The 27,697-nt window shown below is 45.7% G+C and overlaps 1 protein-coding gene across 21 annotated transcripts in view; it reads right to left on the reverse strand.

Annotated features, from left to right (window-relative positions):
• Positions 1-27,697, reverse strand: part of LOC308555970 (protocadherin gamma-C4) — a gene marked incomplete at its 5' end in the record, with an annotated part of 156,214 nt that overhangs the window by 51,539 nt on the left and 76,978 nt on the right. The window contains one exon of one of the 21 annotated variants that reach the window (XM_081134829.1): positions 23,598-26,270. The exons of 14 other annotated variants lie outside the window; for them this stretch is intronic. In XM_081134829.1, coding sequence (XP_080990955.1) covers positions 23,598-26,021 — 2,424 coding nt within the window. Of the gene's footprint in view, positions 1-6,821; positions 9,856-10,606; positions 13,255-15,647; positions 18,225-19,029; positions 21,637-23,597; positions 26,294-27,697 lie in introns of those variants that run through there. 6 more of the 21 variants (XM_081134817.1, XM_081134836.1, XM_081134826.1 and 3 more) reach the window with 6 other exon arrangements.

Genomic DNA, 27,697 nt, shown 5'->3' on the forward strand with positions numbered 1-27,697 from the left:
GACGTTAAAGAAGACCTAAGTACATGGAAATATATAACATGCTCATGGATTGGAAGGCTCAGTATTGTTAAGATGACCCTTCCCGCAATGGATGGATTGATTCAGTGCAATCCCATTCACAATCCCAGCAGGCTTTTCCCCTCTGGAAAGTGATGAGATTAATTTATTTGGAAAGACAAAGAACCAAGAGTAGTCAAAGCGATGTTGAAAAAGAAAAAAGTTGGAAGACTTACCTACCTGACTTCAAAACTTACTATAAAGCTACAACAGTCAAGACAGAAGGATAGACAAACAGGTCAATGGCACATGGCAGAGAGTCTAGGAATAGACTCACATGTATCAAACGATTTTCAACAAGCGTGCCAAAGCTTGTTGAAAAGGAAAATCTTTTCGACAAACGATGCTAAAAAAACTGGGCGTCCACATGGGAAAATAGAGCCTTGAGCTTTACCTCACTGAATTGCTACCTCATCCCACATGTAAAAGTCAATTTTAAATAAAGTAAATAGAAGAGTCAGTAGGTGTCAGAAAAATGCCTTCTGCTTACCAGGAATATTCACCGCCTCCCCTAATACACTGCTAGAGCAAGTGTTACACAAGATAAAGCCAATATATGCAAGTGGCACATTTGTGGAGATGCTTGCCTATTCTTGGTTTCCACGCTTTAGCAAACTCTTCAGGTGAGCATCAGAATCCATGCTGAAGATGCCAAATTATTTGATTTGCTGAATTCCTTTTAGAGACCAGCATCCAGGTAGTATTTATAATAAAAATAGCATAGCTTAGACGGACAACAAAATCCATGCCAATAAGGTACCCTGCCATGACTAACCAATCACACATACTTTTATGCATCCTACTACTAACATTCTCTCTCTCTTGACTTACCAATAATTCTCCTTTCACTCTTTTCTGTTTCCATATTATCCACTTTACCTAATTTCCTTTTCCTTTTTGGTTATATTCAAGCTTCTAAATCACTTACAGTGACATATAATGGGAAATTTTATATGCAAATATAATATAATTTTTGAAGTGTTTATAAACTGCTAGTTCAGTGAAAACCTATGCTAACATTATCGGGATCCTTTCGTATGATCACCTGATTACAGGAAAGGTCCCTAGCCAGCATGCTGCTAGTTCAAATTCACTTAAAGCATTTGAATTAGCCACAGTGGAGTAGCAGATATGGCCACTGTGTCCCATGTTGAGATCTGAGGTGAAGACTTAGGCAATGGAGGAGGGTTGTTCTCAGCCATGTGGACCACGTAGAAGGCCTGGTGGAAAACTGGCATATTGTTGTTGATGTCACCAATGTGTAGGGTGACGCTTCTGCTGGAGGAGAGGGGTAGCTTGCTTCTGTCAGTGGTCACGATGGTGACACTGTACTCCAGGGTTTACTCCAGATCCAGGGCCTCATCAATTATTCATGGAAGATTATATCCTGAAAGGTGCATTTTCTTGTATTTCTCCATTTTCTCCCAAATCTGGATCCTGTGTTTTAAACAGGGCGATGACTGGCCAAGGTGCAGAATCTTCAGTAATCATAATGGAAACAGAAGTAAAAACCTGGGACTTTGTTATTATCACTTAGAATTTTGATCTCAGCTACACTGGGCAGCCAGTTCCACCCTGCTCCTTGCTTCTGAAACCATGGAATATTTTTAATGTCTTCATAGTCCAATATATTTTAAGTTTTTCTTTCTCTACTGTGGTGATCAAGGCTAAACTGGATATGGGTACTCTGGGCTGCAAAGGCATAACTTATTTTCACTCTGAGGCCCTCATCCAGGTCAGTGACCCCACCATGGTGACACGGAAGCAGGGCATGGCTTCTCAAAGACTGACCCTGTATACATCCTGGCTAAAACGAGGGGCGGGGGTGTTGTAGCTGCATTGCTTCCAGGAAGTCCTCATCATCTAAGGCTGTCAGGGCTAAGTGATGAGAGCTTTGCTTTTCCAGGTCTAGTAGCTTCTCTAACATAAGTTCAGTGTGCTTGTTCTCACTGTTGTTTTCTTTTCCTTTGAAGGCAAATGTAGAGTTGCTCTGAAGGTGGTGATTTTGTAAAAGAATTGCTTCCAACATCAGGATCTTCTGTAGATTCTACTGCAAATCTTGCTCCAGGCTGGGCCAAGTCACATATTTAACTCAGTAACACTCCGCTGAACCATGGGGTATTATCATTTACATCTTGAATATTTACATTAATGTGAAAAACAATTAAAGGATTTTCAACATATTTTCAACTGTTTCTAAACATATGATACAAACTCTAGCATGTAGGCATATCTGCTCCAGGTCAATCCTGTTACTCACAAGTGAGTCTCCGCTTTCTTCACTCAGTGTGAAGTGCTCTTTTTCTTAATAACCCACAGCTTCCAAGTGGGTAAGTCTTGGCCACCAAGCCCCAGATCTTTGGCAAGGTCTGATTAGGAAAGTGATCCAGTGGAAACCTATGGAAACTCCTCATTTACCTCTGTTTTCACCTTGGCTGCTAGCGGTGCTCTGAGTCCCTACTCTAGAGCTGCAGCCTGAAGAAATCAGATGCTAAGGTTCTGAAGAGTTGAGAGCAATGAGAAATGTAGATATTTCTCACTGCAATTTGCAAGCTGAAAGGCTAGTACAATCTCATTCATGTGATTAAATATTCCTGGGAATTTGTATCCTCAGTGACTCCAGTATATGAAGTCAAAGCGGTGACATTTTAAAAATTTCCCTCTGATGTTTAAGAGTATTTTAGGCTGAGTCTCTCTTTTTATTTATTTATTTATTTATTTATTTTGGGGGGGGGGGGACAGGGGATGTTTTTTTCCTTTCATATAACACAGTCTCAGGCTGAACTACTGGCTAAACTTCCAGTTGCAAATATATAGAAAGCTTCTAAGAAGTGTCACCATATTGAAATCTTATGGATTTAAAAATTTTGACAAATCCCTAGTTTCTTAGCTTTGTACAGATAGGTCAGAGAGCTGGCTCTTATTATGAGTTCACTATAGAGGAAAAGCATGTGTAAAATAATTGGTTTTTCAGTATGATCCCCCCCACCAGAGACCACTTTCTAATCATCGAACTCAAGCCTTCTATTGAGTTTTAAGAAGGTGTGTAAACCACTGTATGAAATGCTTGAGACTTAAAGATGAACTAAGATGTTATACTTGTCCTCAGTATTAACAGAGTAGATCTTTTAATGGCTTCTCTAGGAGAAGCTTTTACATCTGATTGCTTTTACATCTAGATAAATTATTTTATTTGACTCTATGGTCCATCTAATGACAACTTCTTCACACTTTCTGCCCAGAGCCCTTCCCATTTGGTATACAAAAAACACCCTCTAGCGAAGATTTTTTTCCAATTATCTTTACCATCGGTTATCTTTTCCCATCAGTATTTTAAGAATGTGACCTTAATACCTGTTCATAACTTTTTGTTGTTGCTGTTCATCCTCACCTGAGGATTTTTTTCCATTGATTTTTTTAGAGAGAGTGGAAGGGAGAGGGAGAGACAGAGAGAGAGACACATTGATTTGTTGCCTCCCACATGCACCCCAACTGGGGCGGGGGATCGAGCCCGCAACTGAGCTATGTGCACTTGACCTGAACCAAACCCTAGACTCTTCAGTCCACAGGCTGACATTCTAACCACTGAGCAAAACTGGCCAGGGCTTGATAACTTTCATCAGGTATGGTTTCCTAAAAAGGAACTCTAAGTGTAACATTAGAGAGTAAATATATATATGTGTGTATATATATTATTATATTATATTATTAATTATATTATATAGAGAGTAAATATACATATATATAAATTTGATAAACATCCCTTCATAATTATGTGTTTGCTTCAAAATTTAAAAATAACTTTATTAAGGTATAATTGACATACAAAGAACTACACATAGTTAATGTGGAGGTGTTTATCTTTTAAAACCTGATATCTTCCATGAGGAAAAAGCGGACTTTTCACCTATCTATTCAATTCATGACCACAGCTGTACTGTCACATGTAAATGAGAAACTGTGACATGACCCACTAATTTTTATTCGATTTCTCATTGACTTGACAATGGTCTATAGTCTCAACAAGCTGTACAGTCTCAGCAAGGATCCTAGGCTATTTATTGATGCCTCAAGGAGCACAGTCCTCTTCTAGAATGGAGTAGGGAAAGAATGTCTGCTGATAGGTTACATTCCAAATTTAGGTGTTATAAAATAGTGGAGCTTAAGTTACAGCTGAACGCTTTGATAAATTTATTAGATTAAGTGAACACATACACATCTCTCATAACCATAGAAAGATAAGCAAAGTTCTTGGTGTAATTTCATTACTGGAACCAGAAGAAATACAAACATCGAAACCAGTCAAAAATATCAATCAACAAATATCCTAATTATCAATCCTAAATTATCAACAAATATCCTAAAGCCAAGATTTATATTTTGTATAGCCATTAGCTTAAACTCACACAGTCTAACTCAAATTAACTCCAACTTTCAGGTTTTGGCAATCCATCATCCAGGTAAGTCATCCTAGCAATCCTATTGGGGTAAACTGGTCCTTTGAATAACAGGATCCTTATTTAGGTTACACTATGGTTCAGAGAGAGAGAAATTAACACTCATTAAATGGTCTCTTCCAAAAGAATCTTTACCCCTCTTTTATGACCTCAAACAGGGGCTTTTCAATCAAGAATGTTTCTAGGAACTTAAGATTTTAAAACTAGCTTTCATAACAATTTTAGAACATTTTTACTTCCACCCACGGGTCATCCCATTGCACCATCCAGAGAAGCACACAGATCATTATTACTCCTCCCAACAGAATGTTAAGCATGCTGACATTAAAAGCATGACTTCTGTTTTTCTACCAATGATGTAAAAAAATGGCTACTGCTAATTAAGTACATATTATGTATGAAGCACGTTATGAACCAGTGATATGTTATCACTAGTCCTCACCGCAGTTTCTCAAATTATATATTGTTTTATATATTGTTATCCCTATTTTGCTGAAGCTGAAAAAAATTAAATAACTTGTCAAAGGTCACACAGTTAGGAGTTACCTTGTTGAAAAGCTGCTATTTTTCTATCATACTACATTTTAGAATACTGATAACAGGTAATCCCTAGAGCACATACATTTGTTCATTCATTCACTCAACAACCATTTAGTGAAGTTTATTTAGCTCAAACTGGAAGCACAGTTAAGATGACTGATATCTGAGATGGGTCATGATCATTCATTGCCCTAGCTCTTAATGATTATCACTAAATTGGGTTAAATGAACAGAAATCAGCATATTTGGACAATACTAGGTTAACTTCCCACATAATTTCAGTTGTGTGTTCCATCTTTCCTTTGGAATTGACCACCATATGAAAACTGGCCTTGAGATAAACATTTTGATAGCTTTGACAAAACAACAGGGGGGACAGTGCCCTCTATTCCCCTTGGTACTACTTAGAAAGCTCTACTTACTAAGCTCCATTTGGAACTTCATGTCAACCCAAAGTCTGCATATTTAGATATGCTCAAAACTTCCTTTAAAAAGCATCACATGCAAGTAGAACAACACTGTATTTGAGGACTTTTTGGTCTTGGTTGTCAAGAAGCATAACGTGGCATGTGAACCTCAGTAGCAGTAACTGTCTCATTTTAGGGCCATTTGATTCTCTCTCTTTCTCTAAATGGTTTTCAATCTCTTTTATAAATCGAGGTTTTAGTTAACTATTGTATTTTTGAAAGTTGATACACAACAAATATAGAAAATAACAAGGATGCTATTCCCTACCTTATACCAGAATTCACCCAAAGGAACCAGGCTTCTCACAGTCCCAGCAATGCTTCCTCATGAATAATGTACTTTAAATAAGCATACGGTTTTTTAGGGAAACATTTAGAACCTGAATTTTCCAGAAAATTTTCCACAAGTGTGAAAGTTGTGGGAAATTTAACATAAAAGAGAATTACAGCAACCTCAACAAAGTACCAAAAAGTGTGCTCAAAACACAATGTGTTAACTCTCAGTGTTCCACAAATTCATCACTAAAATCATCAATGTGGATAAAATGGGCAAAAGAAATATATAGCCTAGAAACACATACAGACATTGTATTCCCGAAACCTACAATGGGGGTGAACAAAAACATCTGTTCAGTATTTCCTTATGAGAACACTTATACTGTTTGCATATTTCAGCTAGTAAGTTTTAAGTAAGAACTAAGTTCGCCACATTTGGAAGTTCAAGAACGATCTGAAATCATGAAGTGGCTTCCACACTGAGACAGTAGAAATGTTTGCGTCCCTAAAGACCGGAAGGAATCATTGCACTTCAAAAGAAATGAAATGCACTTTCTGAAATTTTTAGCCATTTAAGGTGTAGTTGAAGTCACTCTATTCATAAAATTTTATTTAAAATATCATTTATCACTTTCATCGAATTAGATTTATCTCCTCTAGAAGAATTTGAGTTCTTAACAGATAAATTGGCATCAGATGTTCATATAAAACTGTTGCACGGCCAATGGGAAATAAGACCAACTAAAAGCAGGAAGAGTTTTATAGTTCCTAAGTTAAATTAGAGAAACTAGACAGTATTAACAAGTACTCTATAAAGTGGATACAAAATTTTATATATAACACATACAAATATATAAAACTTGTTATAAATAGGCCTGAGGGAAAGCGGCAGGGTTGTCATCGGTGTCTACTGTGTATCCCTAACTTTATTAGTGCCTGCTATAAATTCCAAATATATACTCATTACCTATAATAAGAGATATTTTGCTCAAAGCTCAGGGAAGAGTATTTGATATGGACTCACCTGAATGAATGCATGATTATCTTTAGAAAATACTGAATCGCCTGATAGCAAAGGAGGCTCGCTTTTCTCACAGCTCTCCTGGCTGATGAGCGTGTCCGCGTAGTTGGGCTGCGGGAAGATCAGGTGGCTCTTCCCTGAGTCCGCCGTGAGCGAGACCTCGTGGGAATAGGTCTGCAGGAAAGCCCGCACCCCGTCCACACCCACGAAGTGCGAGGCGGGCACGCCCGCCAACTCATCTCCGGGAGCCTGGAGCAGACGTGATTTGTGCCAGCGCCTCAGCCTGAGCGCCAGCAGCAGGATGACAAAGACTAGAAAGACGCAGGAGACTGTGGCCACCGCCACCACCAAGTAGAGTGTGAGGCCAGAGTCGTTGGGGCTGGCAGGAGACTCAAGGCTGCTAAGGTCGGCCAGGACCTCTGGGATGCTGTCGGCTACAGCCACAGTGAGCGTGACAGTGGCCGAGAGAGGGGGCTGGCCGTGGTCTTGGACCGCCACCACCAGGCTCTGCTTGAGCGCGTCTCTGTCCAGCAGCGCCCGCGCAGTGCGCACCTCGCCCGTGTGCAGCCCCACCGCGAACAGCCCCGGCTCGCTGGCCTTGAGCAGGCGGTAGGACAGCCAGGCGTTCTGGCCTGAGTCTCTGTCCACCGCCACCACCTTGGTCACCAGGTAGCCGGGCTCTGCGGAGCGGGGTGCCAGCTCCACGCCGGTGGAGCCATCAGTGGGGAGGGCAGGGTACAAGATCTCTGGTGCGTTGTCGTTTTGGTCCAGCACAAACAGGCTCAGTGACACATTGCTGCTGAGCGGAGGGTCCCCGCTGTCATGCGCCATCACTTGGAGCTGCAGGTCTCGGAACTGCTCATAGTCGAAGGAGCACAGCGCGTACAGGACGCCTGTGTCCGAGTTGATGGAGATGTAGGAGGACAGGGGAGCTCCCTGGATGGTGTCGTCTACCAGGGAGTAAGTGACTTGGGCGTTTTCTCCATAGTCAGGGTCGTAGGCGGTCAGGGAGACTATGGAGGCTCCCCTGGGGTTGTTCTCTGGGATATAGGCAGAGTAGGCGGCATGAGAGAAGGCAGGCGGGTTGTCGTTGGTGTCTGCGACATTCAGTAAGACGTGAGTTTTGGTGGACAGGGGCGGACTTCCTCTGTCAGTGGCGGTCACCGTGATGTTGTAGCTAGGGACCAGTTCCCGGTCTAGGAGTGTGTCTGTCACTAAACTATAGTAATTTCCATAAGACTTTTCTAATTTAAAGGGCAGATTCTCTTGGATGAAACAGATCACTCGCCCGTTTTCCCCAGAGTCTTGATCATTTACATTTAAAAGGGCGATTAACGTCCCTCTGGGGGAGTTCTCCAGAATGGAGCTGGAGTGAGAGGTGACAAGTACTTCAGGGGCGTTGTCATTCACATCCAAAACCGTGATAAGGACCTTGGCTCGCGCCGAGTATCCTGCATTATCCGTTGCTTGCACTTCCATCTCATAGAATCCTGATTCCTCGTGGTTCAGCTCCCCTATGGTTGAAATTGTCCCTAAATTACTATTTAGCTCGAAAAGTTGGGCCGCCCGGTCGTCCACATACCGGAAGGAATACGTCACTTCCGCGTTGGCTCCTTCGTCAGGGTCGGTGGCGTTGACCAGCAGCAGCGTGGCGCCCACGGCCACGTTCTCCGGGACGCTCACGCGGTACTCGGGCTGCGCAAACGCCGGGGCATTGTCGTTCGCATCGAGGACCGTCACGCGGACGTGCGCGGTGCCGCTGCGCGCTGGGTCGCCGCCGTCCGAGGCCCAGAGAACCAGGCGGTGAACCGCCTTTTCCTCGCGGTCCAGGGCGCGCTCCAGCACCAACTCCGGGTACTTGTTCCCGTCCGCGCCGCTCTGCACCTCCAGGGAGAAGTGAGTATTGTTGCTGAGCTCGTAGCTCTGGAGAGAGTTCTTCCCGATATCCGGATCCCAAGCGTGGGGAAGGGGGAACCGCATCCCGGTGGCTGCGTTTTCACTCACTTTTATTTCTAAGTCACCTTCCCGGAAGTAGGGGGCATTATCATTAATGTCCCTCACTTCTACCACCACCCCGTATATTTTCACTTTATCTTCCATCAGGATCTCCAGATTTAGTTGGCACTTTATGGCCCCGGTACAGAGCTCCTCCCGGTCTATCCTGCCCGCGGTCACCAGGCTGCCGCTCCGCGGGTTCAGAGCGAAAAGTTGCGCCCTACCTCCGGAGACGATGCGGACTCCGCGCTCCGCCAGCTCCCGGGCCTCCAGCCCCAGATCCTTGGCGACGTTGCCCACGAAGGAGCCTTTTTCCAGCTCCTCAGGAACTGAATAGTGGATTTGGGAGCATCCAGTTTCCCACGGAATCCCCAGGAGAACTCCCAACAGGACCAGCCCTTTGCAGTCCCGGTGCAGTCGCGCAGAAATCATTGTCACTTTTCTGGATTATTTCCAATTTTTCCTTTGATCGCCGAGGTCAGGACCGCCACGCCTGTCCTTAAGAATCCGTCAGCTGGGGGACCCGAGCTCCAGAGCTCCTCCGTTCAGTTTCCTCACAGCCCGGGAGGCGATGGTTAGTTTCTATCCGTGCTTTGTGCTCCAGGCGCGTGCACCGCAAGCAGGATCGCGCTGCTTTTCTCTCCCTGATTGGTGAACAGCGGCGCTCAGAGTCCTAACCAATTACTGCACAATCTTGAACTCCGGGAAAAGATTTTTGGTGTTTAGACCTCAAATAGCTCCACCTACTGTTCTTCAAATAGGGATGGAAGTGGAGCCGATTAAAACTACAGTATATTTGTTTTCATCGAAACTTCAGAGAGCTTCTTTTCATTTCCCTAAAATTTTTCACACAGAGCCACTCTCTTGAGATTATTTTCTGTAGCGGTAGGCATATTCTGATATTCCCATGAGCTTTTAAATGAACTTGAAATTTCTATACACAGTAATTTAATCTTTAACTTTAGTTCACCGGCTTTGACATCACCAATATCCCCCCAACATACCTATTATGGGACATCTCCCTAGGAGTTTTCCATGTTGAGAAATCATATAATAATTTAAAATTCCTCACTCAGCTATAATTGCGGGCAAATTTTTTCATAGAGTCTTAAATTTGCCTAAATGGAAGAACTATTTTAACAAGCTATTGACACTTCAATTTAAAAACCAAGTTTTCACAATAATATGGAAACCTGAAAATAAGAAATGTGATTGTACACATTATGAGGATCGCCAGAAGTTTATAGAAGACACATTAACATTTAACATTTTTAGAACAAAATAGAAGCATTCCAACTTGCATTTACTGGAAATGAGGGTAGTGCTCTATAATCTAACATATTATATTTCAAAAGAATGTACAGGAAAATTAGTAATCCAAAGAATAATATAAACTTACCTTTTTCTGAGTAACAAACCTAATTCCAATCACTTAAAATTATTGGCAATACCTTAGGAAGCCCATTAAAATATACAAAAAAATTATCACTTTTGTGCTTTTATGAATGTAAATATTTATATTCCGAGGATAAGCACATTGGTCAAGCCAACCACAAAATAATATTTTTTAAACTGGGAAGAAATATACGGGTATCTTTGAGAAAAGATAGGGCATAAGTCTGACCTACTCACTGGGATTCAAAGAATCCCTAGCAAATGTACCTGAATATTAGAGCACTACTTTTCCTTTTTTAAAAAAGCCTTTTCTCATGCATTTCCTCTCTTTGTAGTTAAGAGAGTAAAGAAAATCAAAGCAAACCGTTTGCAGATGAAAGGCATTCATTGAAACTCACGTGACTAGAAGCAACAGAGTTCGAGCTTAACTTGCTATTCTCTTCGGTGACACTTACTACCAAAGATGCTTCATTAGAAAGATCCTGTGGAGGGGCAGTTTCCGGCGTCAGAGAGAGAAAATTAAACCTTGTTGTCTGAGAATCGGAGGCAACATACAGATTGTAGGAGTACGGCAAAGTTCCCTCGTTGTAGTTGGGAGAAACCCCTGGTCCAGTCTTAGTACAAAGACCAGGCTGAAAGCAGCCCCAGGTACCCGGGCTGGAGGAGCGTCGCAGGCGCAAGGCAATGGCCAGAATCACCGCGAGGAGGAAGAGCACGGAGATCAAGGCCAAGGCCACCACCAGGTAAAACTGCAGCTCGGCCTGGGGGTCAGATGGCGTGGGGTGGTCGCTAAGGTCTGGCAGTGCCTCTTGTAGGCTGTCCGCAAAGACCAGGTGCAGCGTGGCGGTGGCCGAGAGGGGCGGCTGTCCCCCGTCACGCACAGCGACCAGCAGGCGCTGGCGGGCAGCGTCCCTGTCGCCCAAAGCTCTGGCCGTGCGCACCTCGCCCGTGCGCAGCCCCAGGCTGAACAGCCCCGGCTCGCTCGCCTGCAGCACGTGGTAGGACAGCCAGGCGTTGTGTCCAGAGTCAGCGTCCACCGCCACCACCTTGGTGACCAGGTAGCCTGGCTGCGCGGCGCGCGGCACCGTGTCGAAGAGCGCAGAGCCGTCGGGCCCCAGCGCGGGGTACAGCACCCGCGGCGCGTTGTCGTTGCGGTCGCCCACCAGCACGCGCAGGCTCACGTTGGCGCTGAGCGCGGGCGAGCCCTGGTCGCGGGCCTGCAGCGTCAGCTCGAAGGCGCGCAGCTGCTCGTGGTCGAAGGCGCGCTGCGCGAACACCACGCCGCTCTGCGCGCTCACGGACACGTAGGACGACAGCGCGCGGGGCTCCAGGTCGCTGGCCACGATGGAGTAGGCCACCTGGCCGTTGGGTCCCAGGTCGGGGTCGGAGGCGCTGACTTGGGCAATGGAGACCCCGGGCGGGTTGTTTTCTGGCACGTGGACCAGGTAGGCTGACTGTTGGAAAACCGGAGCGTTGTCATTGACGTCCCCGATGTGTAGGGTGACGCTTCTGCTGGAGGAGAGGGGCGGTTTGCCCCTGTCAGTGGCTGTGATGGTGACATTGTACTCTGGGGTCTGTTCCCGGTCCAGGGCTGCATCTGTTACAAGCTTGTAGTAATTACTGGCGGAAGATTGAATTCTAAAAGGCACTTTCTCTTTTATGAGGCATGTGACCTCCCCGTTTTCTCCGGAATCTTTATCATGTGTTTTGAACAAAGCAATCACCGTCCCGGGCTCTGAGTCCTCGGTTATGGAACTAGACACCGAAGTGAACACCACCTCTGGAGCGTTGTCATTCTCATCTAGAATTTCTAGTATAATCTTGCACTCCGTGGTCATGCCTCCACCGTCCTTGGCTTCTATGATTATGGTATAACTGCTACTGATTTCGAAGTCCATAGGGTCTTTGGATTTAATTTCTCCACTTTGATGGTCTAGCATAAACATATTTCCAACATCTCCCAGTGTTTTGAAGGAGTAGGTGATCTCCGCATTGATGCCCTCATCTAGGTCGGTGGCGCTCACCTTTAGCACAGAGGTGCCTGAGGGCAAGTTCTCTCGCAGGCTAACTTTGTACACATCCTGACTGAACACTGGGGGGTTGTCGTTGGCGTCAGTGACCTCCACCCTGATTTGAGTGGTGCCAGTTCGGACTGGGTCACCCCCATCTACAGCCGTCAGGACCAGGAGATGGGAGCTCTGTTGTTCCCGGTCCAGGGGCTTCTCTAACATTAACTCGGGGGCATTCTTGCCTTCAAGCTTATCGTTCATCATCAGAGAGAAGTGCTCATTATAGCTGAGTTGGTAACTCTGGAGAGAATTAGGCCCTACATCTGCATCTATAGCAGATTCCAAGACAAACCTAGTTCCTGGAATTGCAAATTCGTTGATTTGTAAAACAATGCTATTTGAGGGGAAGTGAGGTGAATTGTCATTTATATCTTCTATCACCACGTTTATGTGAAAAACATTTAGAGGGTTCTCTGCTACGATCTCTAAGGGCACGACACACACAGGGTTTTGAGGGCAGAGCGATTCCCGATCTATCCTGTCGCTCACAAGTAAATTCCCATTCTCCGTGTTTATGGTAAAGTATTGTTTCTCGGCACCAACTCTGAGGTTGCGGGTCAATAAATCCCGTACGCGCAGCCCCAGGTCCTTAGCGAGGTTCCCCACTACAGAGCCCCTGCCCATTTCTTCTGGAACCGAGTAGCGGATCTGCTCCGAGAGCGCCCCGCAGAACAAAGGCAGCAGGAAGGGAAAGAGTACTTGCCGCCGCCGCCGGGCACTGCTCGTCAGCTTCGCCCTATTTCCCATCCTTCTGGGCCCAGCTGCAGCCTCCGGCGTTGAGAAGACGCTGTCTTTACAAACTGTGTTTAAAGTATCTACTTCCACCGCGTAGAAAACTCAAGGCTCCCAGTGTGAAGGCATCCCAGTCGGTGTTCCGGGATCAGATTTGCCGAGCAGTGCGCCGGAGTCCGGGCCCCTCTCTTCTCTCTACTTGCTTTTGTGACTGCGCGGAAAGCGCCCTGAGGATCCTGGACTCCAGCTCTCGCAGCACATTGGCCAACAGCGGCGCTCAGAGCCTGTTTAGAAAACTGCAGGCAGAAGCCTTGCAAACAATGGGATTCGGCATTCCGACAGCTATGTCGGACTGATGTCTAGGAAAGGAGGCAATTTGTGAGTTTTGGATGTGTCTGTTTTCCCGTGTTTACTACCAAAGCAAGTTCCTTAGAGATGGGATCCTACAGAAGAGCCATAAACCCAGGAATGAGAACAGTGTGTCTTTTTCTGACCAGAGGCAGTGCAGATACTGGAAGAACAAAGCAAAGTCTTCTCTCCGGACTTAGAACAAAGACCACGTGCGAAAATAGCCCCACCAAGTGGTGTGGGGGAATTGCGACAGCCATGAAATGACACCTAGGATTAGAATCAGTCTTATGTGCGAATTTCCCTCCTCCATTTATCAGAGGAAACTGGAGGAGAGCTCAAAGCTATACAGAGTGTTCTCAGGATAAAGATGGCCAATGCCATCAAGTCTTCCTTGTTACTTACAAAAGAGAATTTATGGAAGAGATTATGGTTTTACCCTTACATTGTAAACAATATAAAAGTATACCCTAGTATGTTACCACAGGAATTTAATGACATGAAATGTGAGGGTGTCTTATTTCTGTCCTTTTATTTAATTGGACCATATGTTGCGCCTTCACAGAACTGTTATTACTACCTCTGAGTCAAAATAACCTTCTTAATCTCAAGTTTCAAAGCCAACCTTTTCTTTGTATTTTCCAAGATCTTGGTTGCCAGCTCCTAACTAGTTTAGACCACATTTTCAAAAATATGGAGCACCTCCCTCTCCCAGCAAAACACCTCATATCCCTCTTATTCATCTAATTTCAGTTTAAGTAAAACGCGTTAAATCTTTTTTCAGTTTGGAATTCCATAAGCATAATTCTATCCTTAGATGCTTGGAGCACACCAACATTTTCTTGACTTCAAGGCAAATTCAGGCATCTGTTGCAAGACTTCCCTCTCCTACAGTTGCAATTCTTGTCGCCCAAACATTAGATACTCTGTGTACAGTTAATTACATCAAGGCCAATTCCTAAGTGAGGAAGGAAAACTTGAAGGGAACATGACTGTTCAAGGAATTTGGACCAAACATCTAGAAGTGGTGCGAGAGTGAGGAGCTGAATTGATTACGGAGATGAGTCCTGTGATCAGATAGCCTAGATAGGGCTCCTCTCCTCACCTGACTTTCCTAGACCTTGCTTCAGATAACACGTGGGTTAGTAGGCAACTCTTAGGGCCTCAATAGCGAGTTGGTTATAAATATAAGAATTGAGTATACTTATATATAATACAAAATGAGTTTAAGAAGGAAATAAAGAGGGAATCCACGACTCATTGGCATAATGAAAACAAACACCAGTTAAGTCAGTCTCTAATAAAGTCTAAATACCCATTCCCTCTCATATAGTCACACGCTATTCCATATGAATAAATCCGAAAAACATAAACAGGTTGAACAGATTTGAAAGTAACTTTTTGAGAAGCACTGGATCTAAATTAAGTCTTTCTGTGACTTTACATTTTTTAAAATCCTGAACACACACACTAAAGTACAAGTAAAAGAGTAAAAGGGAGTAACACCAGCTCAATAATTATTTCTTCAGAATCATCTCATCTAGTGACTTCACTGTAGAAACAGAAAACACGTCTAGAACAAAAGAAAAAAAATGTGTCCCATGTTTCCTCTCACAGGGGAGTCTAGTAATTAAAAAGGCAGTCAACATGTCTGTTTTGATGGAATAAGTAAATGAGACAAAGTTGAAATAATCAACAGGATCTAAACATATCACCAGCCATCAGAAATGAAAATATAATTGTTTTGTGCTCAGAGAAAAGCTTACATGTGTAAATGTGGACCTATGTGTGACCATGTAGTGATAGATATGAGTCTCCCATACCAGAGAGAGTAGGCTATTCCATCAGCAGGGTCAAATCTGAGCAGTAGGAGTGAAGTAAACAATGGTAGAATATAGTCAGAATCATGGAGGCAATGCGAAGTTAAAATAGGGAAATAAATAGTGTTTGTGAATCATAACCAGTTTACACTGATAGCCACAGACACCGATAGAAAAACATTATTAAAATTCAACTTATTATAAAGCAAGCTGGACCTTTGGATTAAAAAGAAAATATACCAGGAATAATAATAATAATAAAACCCACTTTCACAAAACCTTTCTGAAAAATGATAGTAATCTGATTAAAGGTAAAATACACAAACTCACGTGCATTGCTGTAAATCTGTATGAACTGAACATGCACCCCTCCCCCCAGCAGTTTTTATAATAGGTTTACCCAAAAAAAGCCACTTAATAGACTTGTGCAGAGACACTAGTATTTGGGAGGCAGGAAAAAAAAATCTCACCTGATTACTTGTAGGGTTACATTTGCCTAAACCGGTAACTGAATCTTCAACTATCAAGAGAGGCTCGCTTTTCTCACAGCTCTCCTGGCTGAGCAGCGTGTCCGCGTAGTTGGGCTGCGGGAAGATCAGGTGGCTCTGCCGCGAGTCCGCGGTGAGGGAGACCTCGTGGGAATAGGTCTGCAGGAAAGCCCGCACCCCGTCCACGCCCACGAAGTGCGAGGCGGGCACGCCCACCAACCCGCCTCCCGAAGCCTGGAGCAGGCGCGATGTGTGCCAGCGCCTCAGCCTGAGTGCCAGCAGCACGATGACAAAGGCGAGAAAGACGCAGGAGACCGCGGCCACTGCCACCACCAGGTACAGCGTGAGGCCTGAATCATCGGGGTTGGTGGGAGACTCCAGGCTGCCTAGGTCGGCCAGGACCTCTGGGATGCTGTCGGCTACAGCCACAGTGAGTGTGACGGTGGCCGAGAGAGGGGGCTGGCCGTGGTCTTGGACAGCCACCACCAGGCTCTGCTTGAGCGCGTCTCTGTCCAGCAGCGCCCGCGCAGTGCGCACCTCGCCCGTGTGCAGCCCCACCGCGAAGAGCCCCGGCTCGCTGGCCTTGAGCAGGCGGTAGGACAGCCAGGCGTTCTGGCCTGAGTCTCTGTCCACCGCCACCACCTTGGTCACCAGATAGCCGGGCTCTGCGGAGCGGGGTGCCAGCTCCACGCCAGTGGAGCCATCAGTGGGGAGTGCGGGGTACAGGATCTCCGGTGCGTTGTCGTTTTGGTCCAGCACAAATATGCTCAGGGACATGTTGCTGCTTAGTGGAGGGTCCCCACTGTCCTGTGCTATCACTTGTAGCTGCAGGTCTCGGAACTGCTCATAGTCAAAGGAGCACAGCGCATACAGGACACCGGTGTCTGAGTTGATGGAGATGTAGGAGGACAGGGGAGCTCCCTGGATGGTGTCCTGGACCAGGGAGTAAGTGACCCTGGCATTTTCTTCACTGTCCCAATCAAGTGCGGTCACTGAGAACAAGGAGGCCCCCCTAGGGTTGTTTTCAGGAATGTAGGCAGAATAAGAGGAGTGAGCGAAAGTGGGAGGGTTATCGTTGTCATCTGCTACATTCAATGAAACCTGAGCTTGTGTAGACAAGCGTGGACTTCCGCGATCTGTAGCTGTCACTGTTATATTGTAGCTCTGGACCTGCTCTCTGTCCAGCGCTCTGTTTGTTATCAACTTGTAATAATTTCCATAAGTCTTTTCTAAATTAAAAGGCAGATTATTAGGAATGAAACAAGAGACTTGGCCATTTTCTCCAGAGTCTTGATCCTGCACATTTAGAAGAGCAATTACTGTACCTGGAGGGGAGTTTTCCAGCACCGAGTTAGCAGAAGACATGATAGTTATCTCTGGAGCATTATCGTTCACATCCACAACTGTGATCAACACCTTAGCCGTGGTCCAGAGACCCCCACCATCTTGGCCTTGAATTTCCATCTCATAGAACCTGTATTTCTCAAAATCCAGAGACCCCTGAATGGAGACTTCTCCAGTTCGAGGATCCAACCGGAATACTTCAGAAGCTTTCCTTTCCGTGTTCCGGAATGAATACACCACTTCCCCGTTGGTTCCCTCATCTGGATCAGTTGCGTTTACCATGAGCACCCTAGATCCAGAGCTGAGGTTCTCGGGAACACTCGCGCGATAAACAGGCTGAGTAAACTTTGGGACATGGTCATTCACGTCGAGGACCACCACGCGAATGGGAACCGTGCCCTGGCGGATGGGGTCCCCCCCATCCAAGGCTGTGAGGAGCAGTAGGTGAGCAGCCTCCCTCTCCCGGTCCAGGTTCCCCTCCAGCACGAGCTCAGGATTTTTGGCCCCATCAGTTCTGCCTCCAACTTGCAAGGAAAAGTAACTATTGGGGTTGAGTTGGTAGCCCTGAAGGGAATTCCTTCCTACATCTGGATCCCTAGCGTTAGGAAGGCGAAATCGCGACCCGGGAGTCGCGTGCTCACCGACTTTTATCTCTACTTCCCCCTCCTGGAAGCTGGGGGCATTATCATTAATATCCGTTATCTCCACTTCCACTCCGTAAATCTTCAGGGTATCTTCCACAAGTATCTCCATATTTAAGAAACAGGCGGACCTCGTCTCACAGAGCTCCTCCCGATCTATCCTACCTGCGGTGACCAAGCTGCCACTTCGCGGATGCAGAGCGAAAAGCTGCGTCTTTCCTCTGGAGACGATGCGGACGCGGCGCTCCGCCAGCTCCCAGGGCTCCAGCCCCAGGTCCTTGGAAATATTGCCCACGAAGAAGCCTTTGTCTGTCTCTTCTGGCACCGAGTATCGGATCTGTCCGGCCCCAAATTCCCGCAGCGTCCCCAGGAAAATGTACAGTAGGACCAGCCCGCTGCGGTCCAGGCGTAATAGCTGCTTCGCCATGGCAGTGGCTGAGCCGAAATTCCGCGGTTTCTTGAGCCGGTTTGTCCTGACTCAGCCTATGTATCTACGAAGTCCCGGGCCGACTGCATCCAGAATATCATTAGAGAGCGAAGAGAAGTCCGTACTTTTAAGTTTCCAGCACCAGAATCTGTGAGTATCTATCCCACTCGGCTTTGTGTTACAGAGGTAGGGGGAGGGAGCGACTGTAGCTCGCAGCTTCCCAGCCCCTGGTTGGTGAACAGCGGCGCCTAGAGTCCAAACTTATTATTGCAACGAGTAAGAAAACCCAACGAACGTGCCAGTTTCCTAAGTTAATTACACCCACCTCTTCGAGAATCCTTCGCAAAGCATATGTAAAACTTAAATTGCAGACAACAAAGAGTTATATAATGTGATGTTAAAAGTTTACCAAGAGCACTTTTGGAAAGAGTAATTATGTTTTAAAAAAAAGTTTTCAAATATTACTAGAACTGAAAACTTGCAGGTTAGATTTGATTCCTATTAACTTTTACCAACTGAAGCGAACAGAATTTGTGGATGAGGAGCTGGCATGGTCCTAACAAAATCATCAGATGGGATGCATGATTATAATGCTTACCAATGTTTCTTTATTGAGAAAAATAAAGATGAAACGTTTGAGAAAGTTTGGATTACATTAGGGTTATTTAAAATACCATGATATAAAGTATACCTGTATTCCACATCCTTAAGTAGAAGGTATTCTATTTCATAAAGATTTCATCTGAGACTTCTCCATTTACCTTAAAATGCATTTGACTATTAAGATCCCAGCATTGTAAACTTTAGTCTTAACAGTGATACCCATAGATCTGACCAAAGGTTTATTCTAGAAACTCTATCAAGAGATTGAACCTAGGATCTTGAAATAAAAGCACTATATTGATATATATTGGCATATTGGACTACAAAAAGCATTATTTTAACTACTTACCTGTTTAAAAGTCTTCTTATTTGCTTCAACACTAGGAGTTAGAATGCTAGCCAATAGCGCTAAAGAGCTATCTTTGTTGAGAGTATCTTGTTTGGCTGGACAATGGTCCGCAGATGTGAGATAATTAAATTCCTGGTTAGTTTGATCCCCAGGCACACACAGATTATAGGCATAAGGCAAAGTCCCCTCGCTGTAGTTGGGGGGAATCTCTGGTCTAGATTTGGAGCAGAGAGCAGACCCAAAGCAGGCCCCAGTGGTGGGGCTGGAAGAGCTTCGAAGGCGCAGAGCAATGGCTAGGATCACCGCGAGGAGGAAGAGCACGGAGATCAAGGCCAAGGCTACCACCAGATAAAATTGCAGCTCGGCCTGGGGGTCAGATGGCGTGGGGTGGTCGCTGAGGTCGGGCAATGCTTCTTGTAGGCTGTCAGCGAAGACCAGGAGCAGCGTGGCTGTGGCCGAGAGGGGCGGCTGTCCCCCATCACGCACAGCGACCAACAGGCGCTGGCGGGCAGCGTCCCTGTCGCCCAAAGCTCTGGCCGTGCGCACCTCGCCCGTGCGCAGCCCCAGGCTGAACAGCCCCGGCTCGCTCGCCTGCAGCACGTGGTAGGACAGCCAGGCGTTGTGTCCAGAGTCAGCGTCCACCGCCACCACCTTGGTGACCAGGTAGCCTGGCTGCGCGGCGCGCGGCACCGTGTCGAAGAGCGCAGAGCCGTCGGGCCCCAGCGCGGGGTACAGCACCCGCGGCGCGTTGTCGTTGCGGTCGCCCACCAGCACGCGCAGGCTCACGTTGGCGCTGAGCGCGGGCGAGCCCTGGTCGCGGGCCTGCAGCGTCAGCTCGAAGGCGCGCAGCTGCTCGTGGTCGAAGGCGCGCTGCGCGAACACCACGCCGCTCTGCGCGCTCACCGACACGTAGGACGACAGCGCGCGGGGCTCCAGGTCGCTGGCCACGATGGAGTAGGACACCTGGCCGTTGGGTCCCAGGTCGGGGTCGGAGGCGCTGACCTGAGCGATGGAGACCCCGGGCGGGTTGTTTTCTGGCACGTGGACCAGGTAGGCTGACTGTTGGAAAACCGGAGCGTTGTCATTGACGTCGGTGATGTGCAGGGTGATGGTGGTGCTGGAGGAGAGGGGCGGTTTGCCCCTGTCGGTGGCTGTGATGGTGACATTGTACTCTGGGGTCTGTTCTCGGTCTAGGGCGCCATCTGTTACTAGCTTGTAGTAATTATTAGAAGAAGAATGAATCTTAAATGGAACGTTTCTACTTAAATTACATGTGACTTCTCCATTTTCCCTGGAATCCCAGTCTCGTGTTTTGAAGAGGGCCACAACCATTCCTGGACGGGAATCCTCCAAAATCTCATCAGAGAGAGAAGTGATGATTATTTCTGGGCTGTTGTCGTTTTCGTCTAGAACTTCTATAATTACTTTACATTGTGTAGAGAGAGATCCTCGGTCCTTTGCTTCTACATCCATTATATATCTTTCTACTTCTTCAAAATCCAGGGGTTGATGAGTTATAATGATTCCTGTTGCAGAATCCAGAGAGAACACGTGCTGGGCTTTATCAGCCACACCAAGGAAGGAGTAGGCGACCTCTGCGTTGACGCCTTCGTCTTGGTCACTGGCACTCACCCTCAGCACAGAGGTGCCTGGGGGCACGTCTTCTGGAATGCTGACCTTGTACACATCTTGGCTGAACACAGGGGGGTTATCATTGGCATCCACCACCAGGATTCGGATGCGAGCAGTGCCACTTCGTGGTGGTTTCCCACCATCTAAGGCTGTTAGTACCAAGTGGTGCATGCTCTGCATTTCTCGGTCCAAGGGCTTCTCCAATATTAATTCTGGATATTTGCCACCATCGGGGTTGTCTTTCACCATTAATGAGAAATATTCATTAGAACTTAGTTGGTACTTGCTCAGTGAATTCATACTAATATCAGGATCTTTTGCAGAGTCAAGAACTGTCCCCATTCCTGGGCTGACAGATTCACTGATTTCTAAGTTTATTTCATCTTTATGGAATTGAGGAGCATGGTCATTAATATCCTCAACAGCCACAATGATATGAAAAATATTTAAGGGATTTTCCACCACAGCTTCCAACTGCAACTCACATCTTCTTCGCTCTTTGCAAATCTGCTCACGGTCTATCCGGTCCTTCACCAGTAAGTCCCCGCTCTCCGCGTCTATACTGAAAAGCGGCTGCTCCGCGCTAACTCGCAGCTTCCGAGAGGACACATCCAGGACACTGAGCCCTAGATCCTTGGCGAGGCTCCCCACCACCGAGCCCTTGGCCAGCTCCTCGGGAATCGCGTAGCGGATGGGCTCGCAGAGCGCGCGGTAGAACAAAGGCAGCAGGAATGGAAACAGTACCTGCAGCCCGCCAGCCCCGCGGCTCCGTGCGCAGCTCCCTCCCATTGCGCGCTCGAGTTCTCGCTGGGTCTTTCCAGTTGGAGAAAGTGCACACAATCGCACTGGAAGAGCATTCAGCCCAGGACGGGCGGAGTCCCCAGTCTAGGGGCTGGGAATCCGCTCGTGCTGGGAGAGTCCGCACAGCCGGGAGCCCTAGTGTGTAAGAGGGTTTCCTTCCGCGACTGTGCGGGTGGCTGCGCAGGAAAATCCCAGGCTAGGGGCTGAGGGATCCCGGGCGCCTGCGCTTGCCCTGCACTGGCCGACAGCGGCGCCCAGAGGCCTCCTGTGGAACCGCAGCCGTTTTTCTCCATTTCAGGAAATCTTTCTCTTTGAATGCCAAGGTAACAGCTAAAATACTCGAATCTTACTCCTCAGTGATCCCGTTTTTATCATGAAACATATTTTTCACATGGTCAAAACTATATCTTTATATATTTTAAAAATTTACATATATTTGAATGGATAAAAGTATTTCTTTCAAAAGTCAAAAAGGCATGAAAGACTATGAAGTGAAAAGTAGGTCTCTATCCCATGGTCCACTGCTACCCAGTTCTTCCGTTCCAAAGGCAATCATTGCTTTTCCTTTTAAGAGTAATTATCCGCAAAGGGAAATACTGAAGAGATGCAAAAACCTTTTTTTGTCTTCAGTCCTACCTTACATTTGGCTAGAAAGTACTGATCCATCCCCCCATATTTAGGAACTAGAGATGCAACCATTGCCATATTGATTACAATACTTAAAGGTGTCCTGTGTTGCTTTAAAGTAATTATATCTTTAAAAACATTTGCTTATAATAGCTGCCATGTCAGAGTAGTTATTTTTAAAACTGTATTTTTCAAAATAAAAGAATTGAGATGGATGCATACTAATTTTTACTCTTATGGACAGAAATTTTAAGTGACAGTTTCAATGATTTAAAAGTTAATAACTATGACCCTAAAGGGTGTGTTCTCCTTCCACAAACTTATCATTGAACAAATGTTGAATGACATGAAAAAAGTAATGTTCTCATAAGTATTTTGAGACACATTAGGGCACTCTTTGCCTTTATGCTACCATATTAATTTAGAAGAATATTAGAAATAATAGTAAGAGATCAAACCATCCTATTTGGGTTCAGCAGTGACTCCACTGATAATTTGTTTAGAATAATTTTGTGTACTTCTCTGCTTATATTCGGATAAGATATCCTGCAGAAATAACATTTCTTTCTTGACTTAAAGTTTATTTTGACTCAACTTCAGAGTTTTCAGAGTTTCAGGTGGATCTTTCTTCCACTACATTAAGGAGCCACTGAAACACTCTTGGCACAAATCCCTTGCTCCTGTTCTTGGGAACATTTGTTCTTGGGAACAAATCTGTCTCCCCAATCTGTATTTTTTTCAGCCTCATAGATTGGAGAGTTTAACAAAAAACACAGAGAGAGCAGAACATAAAATCTGCTTAGTTTAACCTTCTATACGTCCTCTAGAAACCCGATTCAGCAAGGAAACGTAAAATTAAAATGCTATGTCTTCCCACAACAGTATGAAATTAGAATCACAGGCAAGAAGAATGCTGCAGTGTTACCAGGTATGATTGCACTTGGAAAAATTTAAGCACACATTGTTTATAACTTCTTATAGAATACTGATGACAATTTTAAATCGCTAGGAAGTAAATTCAACTGCAACTTGTCATTACAAGGTATAGTTTGAAAAATATAACCACAAAGGTGTACTTCTGCCCTTCTCCTTGGGAAGACCAACACTGAGTGACCTTGTGTTTATGTTCCCAGTGATGCTAATGCATTTGTTCTGACCCTTACCTATGTTTACCAGACCTGCCTTCAAAACCAGAGCTAAGATTTCAGCATGTGGCCAAAGGACAGCACACAAAACTATAAAATATAAGGTTCTGCAAAGCTAATCGTAACAACCTTATGACAACAGACCTTCATTGCCATTACATAAATACTTACCAGAGAAAGTAAAGACATATCAGTCTTAATAACTGACAAGTTATACTCTGGAATATTTTAGCAAGAAGCAAATTAAACAAGGAAAAAGTGAAAGAATAAAGATTAAAAATTCCCATCACCATGCTGCAAACTTAAAAACAAAGCCAATCATAATTTTTTAAATTAAAGGAAAGGAGTAAAACTAGAACTCACTGGAACCAAAGGGGTATCTTCTATGGGAAACTTCGAATCATCTAACAAAGACAAAGGATCCTTTTTCTCACAGCTCTCCTGGCTGATGAGCGTGTCCGCGTAGTTGGGCTGCGGGAAGATCAGGTGGCTCTTCCTCGAGTCCGCGGTGAGGGAGACCTCGTGGGAATAGGTCTGCAGGAAAGCCCGCACCCCGTCCACGCCCACAAAGTGCGAGGCAGGCACTCCCACCAACCCGCCTCCCGAAGCCTGGAGTAGGCGTGACTTGTGCCAACGCCGCAGTCTGAGTGCCAGCAACACAATGACAAAGGCGAAAAAGACACAGGAGACAGCAGCCACTGCCACCACCAGGTACAGCGTGAGGCTAGAGTCATCAGGGTTGGCGGAGGGCTCAAGATTTCCCAGGCCAGCCAGAACATCTGGGATGCTGTCAGCCACGGCCACAGTGAGCGTGACAGTGGCCGAGAGAGGGGGCTGGCCGTGGTCTTGGACAGCCACCACCAGGCTCTGCTTGAGCGCATCTCTGTCCAGCAGCGCCCGCGCAGTGCGCACCTCGCCCGTGTGCAGCCCCACCGCGAAGAGCCCTGGCTCGCTGGCCTTGAGCAGGCGGTAGAACAGCCAGGCGTTCTGGCCTGAGTCTCTGTCTACTGCCACCACCTTGGTCACCAGGTATCCGGGTTCTGCAGAGCGGGGTGCCAGCTCCACACCAGTGGAACCATCTGTGGGGAGCGAGGGGTACAGGATCTCTGGAGCATTGTCATTCTGGTCCAGCACAAACAGACTCAGTGACACGTTGCTGCTGAGTGGTGGGTCCCCACTATCAGTCGCTGTCACCTGCATCTGTAGGTCACGAAACTGCTCATAGTCGAAGGATCGAAGTGCATACAGGACTCCGGTGTCAGAGTTGATGGAGACATAGGAGGACAGAGGTGCCCCCTGGATGGTGTCTTCAGTGAGGGAGTAAATAACCTGAGCATTCTCTTTGCTGTCTGGGTCTAGTGCAGTCACAGAGAAGATGGAGGCACCTCTTGGGTTGTTCTCTGGGATATAGGTAAAATAGGATATGTGAGAGAAGGTGGGTGGGTTGTCATTGATATCTGCCACTTGCAGGGTGAAGTGAGTTTCTGTTGATCGGGGTGGACTTCCTCCGTCTGTTGCTGTTACAGTAATATTGTAAGAGGATACCTGTTCCCTGTCAAGAGCCTGGTATGTCACCAATCTATAATAACTGTCAATGGACTTTTCTAGCTTAAACGGTAGATTTCCTGATATGGAACAGGTGACCTGTCCATTCTGCCCAGAGTCTAGATCATGCACGTTTAAAAGAGCTACAACAGTCCCCAGAGGTGAATCTTCCTTTAGGGGACTAAACAGAGATGTGATGGTCACTTCTGGACTGTTGTCATTTACATCTTCTACTGTAATCAACACTTTTGCAGTTGCAAGATATGCTCCTCCATCTTCTGCTTGTATTTCTATTTCATAGAAACCTGTCTCTTCATAATCTAGATTTTCTGATATTTTTATTTCTCCGGTATTTTTGTTTAGTTGGAATTTCAGCAATTGTGTATCAGGTAGTTTTCGGAATGAATATGTCACTTCTCCATTGGTTCCTTCGTCCCTGTCGGTGGCATTGACTGTCAGCAGCTGTGTGCCCACAGGCAAGTTCTCCGGAACACTCACTCGGTATTCGGGCAAAGTGAAGACAGGTGCGTTGTCATTTGTATCGAAGACAGTGACACTGATGAGGACAGTGCTAGAGCGGACAGGGTCGCCCCCGTCGGAGGCAGTGAGGACCAGCTGGTGCTGTGCCTCTTCCTCGCGATCCAGGGCGCGCTCCAGCACCAGCTCCGGGTACTTGACGCCACTGGCGCGGCTCTGCACTGCCAGCGAGAAGTGCCTATTGGGGCTGAGCCCATAGCTCTGTAGGGAGTTCACGCCCACATCCGGGTCCACGGCTTCCGGGAGAGGGAAGCGCATTCCCGGAGCGACATTTTCATTAATTTTTACGTCTAGATTTTCTGCTTGGAATTTGGGGGCATTATCGTTGATATCAGTTACTTCTACTTCTATCCCGAAAAGTTTCACCCTGTCTTCCACAAGAACGTTAAAACTCACCAGGCAGCGCGCGCTCTGGGCGCAGAGCTCCTCCCGGTCTATCCTGCCCGCGGTCACCAGGCTGCCGCTCCGCGCGCTCAGAGCGAAGAGCTGCGTCCTGCTCCTGGAGACTATGCGGACGCCGCGCTCCGCCAGCTCCCGGGGCTCCAGCCCCAGGTCCTTGGAGATGTTGCCCACGAAGGAGCCTTTGTCCAGCTCCTCAGGCACCGAGTAGCGGATCTGCCGGGCCCCAGCCTCCCAGGGCACACCGAGGAAAAGGCAGAGCAGAGCCAGCGCGCCGCGGTCCCAGCTGTTCCTCTGAGCGGCCATTGTTGTCTCGTCACGGAATCCTGGCAAAGTCCTCGCTGGGCACGTTGCGTGTTTTGACCGGTTCCTTTTTCTTTCTCCGGCAGCAAGGAGTCTCTGTAGTCTGAGCACCTTAAATTCTGGAGTGAGTGTCGCTGCAGCCCCGGAGCCGCTTTGTAGGAACGGGGACGCTTTGGTGTAGTTGCAGCCCTGAGAATCCGGCTGGAGCGCGGGCTGCGCCTCTCTCCTAGTAGGTGAACAGCGGCGCTCAGAGTCCTCAGATGTTACTGCACCCACTAGGTATGCCAGACAAAACAAACGCTACTCTTTGTTGATTTTATTTTATTTTACATTACTTCTTTAGCTTCTCGGCTGATATCATTAAATCAACTATTAGTAGGTTTCTTTAATGGATAGAATAAAGTGGACTGAAAGTACTATAAAATATTAAATGAAAATAGTACCTTAAAAACATATTTCAACACTTATTTTCCCAACAGAAATATATCCACTTTAAGAGGTAAGTAATGCTTATTTTATTTTCTATTAACTTCTAGATATATTCAGAAAAGTCTTACAATTTTATCTGAAATTTAGGTTTAAATGGTCCAATTATGTTTATACATTCATATAGGGACTATAAGAGATATACCCCTAACAATTCACTTAGAATCTTTTTATTTTAGATTTAATTAACTAATTAAGTTTGTTTAGCATTAAAATGGTATAAAAGGTTTTCAAAATATTCTTTTCTAAATCAGTTTCATTGACCTTCAATGAATCTTTTTAATGTATTTTTATTTTAGGCATATGTTATTAGAAGTTGGTTTGACCTATTTAAGTGAATTGAGCAGGTAATCACAAACTTAGAGGAACATGTCTGTGTTGTAATTGGAAGACATATATGTACAAGAACTTCAAGTGCTACAATTTTCAAAAACGAAGTGAGAAATAGTAATGTAGGTTTAAAAGAAAGTGGTTATGTCAAATGACCTGTTTTCATCAGGGCATTGATGCCAATTTAAATAACCTTTTCTTTTAGCACTTTGTATGGAAGGCCAAAGTAAAGTGTACACATATGTTCAATTGTATGTGCCCATCAACCCAGCAGCAGTTCTCACTTCAAAGGTGAAGGGTTTAGAGGTTAACTTCTTTTATACAGAAAACACATTGCTCAGAAGTGTTTATGTCACTATGCCCCAAGTATGTAACTCTTCAAAGATTTTATGTTTTGTCTTCAAAGATTTTATATCAGACAATCCAAGACAGAGAATGCAAAAGGCAAGACCATTTCATTTGCTTTCTTGGAAATTCTTGATCTTGCAATGTAGAGGAAACAAGATTGGAAAAGAGTACAACTGGAACTCCAAGAAAAGATAAGTAAATATAAGAAGAAAGCTAGAAGAACCAAAGTTGAAGAAAAAAATTCCTCTAGGGTACTTAGTATTAAGTTTTGGGGACCATAGAAACTTTGGCCATGGAAACAAAATTGTGACTCCTCTCCCAAGAAAAATACATCATATATCTATAGCTTCACATATAATTTCAGGAATTCATGGACCTGCTCACCGTGCCTCTCAAATGCTTACAGTTTTAAATATTATTAAAATAGTGAAGACATCTAAATGCACCTGTAAGATTGTTTGCAATAAATGTGTTGTGTGTTTTTTTTTGGAAGGAGCTCATGCTTTGATATTTAA

Source organism: Miniopterus schreibersii (genome assembly GCF_964146895.1).
Source record: "Miniopterus schreibersii genome assembly, chromosome: 4".
NCBI lineage: Eukaryota > Metazoa > Chordata > Mammalia > Chiroptera > Miniopteridae > Miniopterus > Miniopterus schreibersii.